Below are 5,172 nucleotides of genomic sequence, written 5' to 3'. Positions count from 1 at the left end.
CCCAGCCACGCACAGCCCTGAGGTGACAGGCACCTTCCCTTCCGTCGCCGCGAATAGGCGGATCTAGCTCCCCTCTCCCAGTCAGTGAGCGCGTCCAGATCCCCTCCCTCCTGCTTTACCGTCAATGGCCGGCGACCGTTTCACCGCCCCTCTCTAGGCAAGTGGATCACTCCATTGAGAGGGGCGGGGGGCATCGCAGCTGCCCGGAAAGGGGCCGTTGACGGTTTGCGTTCCCGGGACGTCACTCATACTCTTTGAGTGGCGGGGGAGGGCGAGGCAGCGCCCCCTGCTGGGCACGCGGCGCGCAGCAGCCCAGGAGCTTGAGCCGCGTGCGCTGGAAGCGCTGCCATTTTAGCTGGGCCGAACCCTCCCCGTTCCCCTCCCCCCGCAAACCCGCCTACAGAGCGTCCAGCCTCCGGGATGGACCCTGCGAGCGCCAGCCTGGTGGAGATGGATGATACCGGTGACAAAAATCTGAATTCTCCCCCTGAAATCGTGAACCCACTGCTAGAGAGAGAACGTGGCTGTCCTAATCCGTTCAGCCTTCATTAGGCTTCTAAAGAGCAAGTTCATTCCCACCCTTATTGCACTGGGCAATAAACACATTCGTTGTTTGAGCACTGAGGTCTGGTGTGTATTCTGCCTCCAGATAAAGATGGCAAAATGAGACTTTTTATTTCTTTTGTTGCGATATAAACTATTCAGTTTGTGGATGCTCTCAATTTTCCCCAGGGTTTAAAAAGATACAGAGGTAGAAGGGATTTTTTCCCCCCAAAAATGTAAAACATATTTTACATATGATGGCATTATGTATTTCTGAGGTACCAACACTATGCTTAGTGCTGTACAAAATAAAAAAAAGGATTTACAATATAAACAGGACAGGCGTCGTATAGACAGACTGCCCTATGAAGCCCAGAGGGGTGAATAACTAGGGTGTATTTGATATTTTATCATGGTTACAGTATTAAGAATAATAAATAATAGCATTTGTTTGGTTGCAGATAAGCTCTCAGGAACACATTTGCCTTCTGCTGTTCCTCCTTATGGTTCCTGTCACAGTTTCAGGGTAACTGCACCTGTATTCGCATTCTGTGGTCCCAACTGTCATCGCTCTTTGGCAGAGAACGACATCTCACTCCCTCCTGACCAGGGAGTCTTAAGGCTGCACAGATCCCTGCCTACAATTTGGTATTCCCAGCAAAACAGACTATTGAAAAGGCTAGTGTCTGCAGTTTGTTTTCTCTCCAGTGTGTTGCCTGCAGTTTTAAGGTACCACACAGTCCTTTCTAAGCAAGCACATTTATTCTTAACATGAAAGCATTACAGAGATAACATTTTAAAAACAATCAAAGAACCTACCCACATAGCTAGAAATCTTACCAGAGGTAATCCCCAATTCCAAGCTCAGGCTCGGGTAGGTGTCAGTCCTTCAAAACTCACAACTAGACTTTCCTTGTGGTTACAAGTTCATAACATAATTCAGAACCAGAACACAGGCTAGGAAATTCAGCTGTTTATTTATACAGCTATGGCAGAGATGGGCAAACTACAGCCTGCGGGCCACATCCGGCCCGCGGGACTGTCCTGCCTGGCCCCTGAGCTCCCGGCTGGGGAGGCTACCCCTGGCCCCTCCCCTACTGTTCCCCCTCCCCCGCAATCATGCCGCCACGCGGGCAGTGCTCTGATGGGCAGTGGGGCTGTGTGCTCCTGCCAGGCAGAGCAGCAGCATGTCTAGCTCTGGCCAGGTGGCACGGCTGTCAGACATGCTGCTCTGAGTGGCATGGAAAGGGGGCCTGGGCCGGAGGGTTGGATAAGGGGCAGGGAGTCCCAGGGGACAGTCAAGGGAGAGGGAGCAGGGGGTGGAGTTTCAGGAAGGGTTGGTCAGGGGACAGGGAACAGGGGGCGGTTGGATAGGGCAGAGGTTCTCAGGGGAGGGTTCCGGGGGGTGATTAGGGGCAGGGGTCCTGGGAGGGGAAAGTCAGGGGACAAGGAGCTGGGGGGGGGTTGGATGGGTGGGGGGTTCTGAGGGGGGCAGTCAGAGGGGGGGAAGTGGGAGGGGTTGGATAGGGGGCAGGGGCCAGGCTGTTTGGTGAGGCACAGCCTTCCCTACCTGGCCCTCCATACAGTTTTGCACCCCGATGTGGCCCTTGGGCCAAAAGGTTTGCCCACCCCGGTGCTACAGCAATAGACTCAATTAATAATAATGACAACAAATGGGTGTAAGTGGGTCATAAAGTGGATGATGCAAGTGACAAAGAAGCATAGCTTGCGATTTGCGGGTAAATTCTGCTTTCTCTTACTCCAGTGTGCAATTACCTTGAAGACCATGGGGTTATTCCAGATTTACAATGATGTAACAGAGAACAGAATTTGGTCCTCAAGTTTCTCCAAAATTAAAGATCTCCTTTCTGTCAATACAGAGGAGCTGCAATTAATAATATCTTGGTCCACAAATGTGTGTGTGACAGTGGGTTTTAAATCAAATATTTTATTTCTACATTTGGAATGCTTTAATTCCAACAGTGATGGAAACAGTCACATAATTATTTCATACTTTGGAAAACACAGTATTAGGCAATGTCGATCGCCCAAGGTTTATAGGTTCCAGGCTTATCTTTGGCAATCTAAAAGGGAAAAAAAAAGAAAAAAGAAAAAATCATAGTTTTGTTAAGTTTGACATTATTAAACAAGAGAGAATTCACTGTAATTCAAAATCTGTGGGCCGAAAATGTTTTCTTTTTATCCATGTAAATGTCACTGCTCATGCTAATCCATACTTTCACACCTTGATTATAATGGATTGTAAAATCAGCCATGACCTTAAGTAGCTTGTTGAAGATTTATAACCATAGTTAATGAAAATCAAGCTCCAGTAACACAGCAGCTCAGGCCGCTCAGGGATGAGCCTATAGGCCAAAGGGCCCAAGTTAGATAGAAAAATTGGCAATAGTGTTTCCACTACATCATGTAATGTAGCGTAATGTAGATGGGAGGGGTGTGTAGAGATTGGTTATCTGTGGAACTGTGGCTATATTAAACCACAGAGGTCATGACATCTGCAGGGAAATCGCACAGATCTAAGGAAATTTTTAGAGTGATGGGGCGGGCATCAGTGCAGAGTCTTAGACCTTCTATGGTTTAGTCTGATGGCTGCCTTGGGAACTGTTCTGTCTTGGTTTCCCTTTTTATGCTTAGCCCCAACCTCCCCTGTGGAAAGTCTGAAGGTGTGGAGTGAGAGTTAATGTTGACCAGCAATAATTTTCTGGGGGAAAACCCTGCAGGGTCCCAACATGACAGGGCCACAAAAATCAGCTCTCCCACATCAACACCATTTCCCGCCCCACTCCCCCAACTCTCCCATGCTTCCCCTTCAAGCCACATAAGATGAACCAAGCAGAATTTTCATGCAGGGGTTTAGATGGTTATGGGAGGAAATAAATTATACTGTGTTGCCTTAAGCCCTTGCCTCTGACTTAAAAAGGAATGAGATTCCTATTATCCCCATCAAAAGGAAATCTCACAGGACACAGACTTGGTGTCACTGGCCAAAACAAGGTGAATTGCATGTGGTAAAGGGATTGCTCTTGAACGCTAGACACGACTGAAATTCCTGCACAAACAGCAAGGGAGAAGGTCTGGTTTGTTAACCATCAATGACCCAGTCTTTTCCTTTGTGACTCAATCCCTCCCCACTGCAATGGCTGTGCTGGTGCCATTTTAATTTTTTGCAGATCTTTTCTGAAAGTAAAGTTGAGGCTCAGGAAGTAGGGGTGGGCATTAGCAAATAGGAATTAAATTAATCAGGCTAATACTGTCTCCTGGGCAGACTGCCAACCTTGAAGGACACTGCTAAGCACCCTATTAACACCAGGGAACTGTAAACAGGCTGAGAAAGGACTGGAGATGTGTGGCAGGAGGGTGGGTGAGAAGCCCTCCTAGAAAAGAACTAGGGACCCATCCTGGTCTTTGGTTCCACTGCCATGAAGTTTATAAGATCAGGGTATATAGATATATAATTGCATTCACATTTTTGCAGGGAGCATATTTGCAAGTAAAAAAAATTAACAAAAATTTGCCTGTAAAAATAGCCTTCTCCTTAGTGACATTTATTTTCCAAGTCAATAGATTTTTCTCACACTGCCTAGTTATGACTGTATGCAGCAACTGTATCTAAAAAACCTCCCAAGACTGCCCATCCCTAGTTGTCACCTACTACCTGAAAATGGAATCCATACAAGGTATCATCAAACAATTACAATCCATACTCAATGGGGACCACAACCTCAAATAAATCTTTCTTGAACCCCTTCTTCTGGCCTTCAAACAAAGATGATACCCTGTCATTCTGCACCTCGGAAGTAAACAGGCAATGGATTTACTTTCATGAAAACTGCATCACAACTAGCCTTGGTGGAGGACAGCGCACAAGGCTTTGAGTGAGATAAACTTCATTGGACAGGAGATTAACCTAATAGTTAAGTTTAGGCTCTAGAAAGCATGCTATGATTTTGCTTTATATGTAATCTTTTGTTTCCATTATCCTTACACAGTATCTCTTGAATCTTTGGTAATATCCTTGTTTGCACTACTAATACAGCTAAATGCTGTGATATGAAGCTAGGCGCTGATCCTGAGCTGAGTCCTTCAAGCTGGTGGGTACACTGTTCCTCTGTGGCCAGCAGCCTGGGTGTTTCTGTGGGTGTTCAATGGAGAAGGGGCTAGACGCTACAAGGAAACACTTCAAAGAAGCTTGGGGATTTGGGTACACCTATTGTTAACCTGCAAAGCAAAGCAAAGGCTGTCATAGCCCAGAGGAGAGCGGTTGGGTGACTAACAGGCTGGTGCTGTCAGGGAGCTGAGTTGACACCCAGCTATGCACAAGTAAGTCTCCCCTACGCTGGAGGCACAGGGTAACAGGGTGACTCACAGTCCTGTGTATCCCAAGAATTGTCACAGCCTCTAGGCATCATTGTAGTATAGGTAATAATAATAAACTAAGTAATTCATAAATTCCAAGACCAGAAGGGACCACTGTGATCATCTAGTCTGACCTGTATAAGACAGGCCATAGAGCTTCTGCAAAATAATTCCTAGAGCATCTTTTGGAAAAACATTCAATCTTGATTTAAAAATATGAAGTGATGGAGAATCTACCATGATCCTTGGTAA

The 5,172-nt window shown here is 46.6% G+C and overlaps 1 protein-coding gene across 3 annotated transcripts in view; it reads right to left on the bottom strand.

Moving 5' to 3' along the window:
* Positions 1 to 2,475: 2,475 nt before the first annotated feature.
* The window catches only part of LOC140895791 (aldehyde oxidase 2-like), a 101,960-nt gene continuing 99,263 nt past the window's right edge, over positions 2,476 to 5,172 (bottom strand). For all 3 annotated transcript variants that reach the window (XM_073306345.1, XM_073306346.1, XM_073306344.1), the window contains one exon: positions 2,476 to 2,627. In XM_073306345.1, coding sequence (XP_073162446.1) covers positions 2,574 to 2,627 — 54 coding nt within the window. In that variant the 3' untranslated portion in view covers positions 2,476 to 2,573. The remainder of the gene's footprint in view (positions 2,628 to 5,172) is intronic.

Source organism: Lepidochelys kempii, chromosome 11 (genome assembly GCF_965140265.1).
Source record: "Lepidochelys kempii isolate rLepKem1 chromosome 11, rLepKem1.hap2, whole genome shotgun sequence".
In the NCBI taxonomy this organism is placed as follows: Eukaryota; Metazoa; Chordata; order Testudines; family Cheloniidae; genus Lepidochelys; species Lepidochelys kempii.
This window is presented reverse-complemented; position numbering and strand designations above follow the sequence as displayed.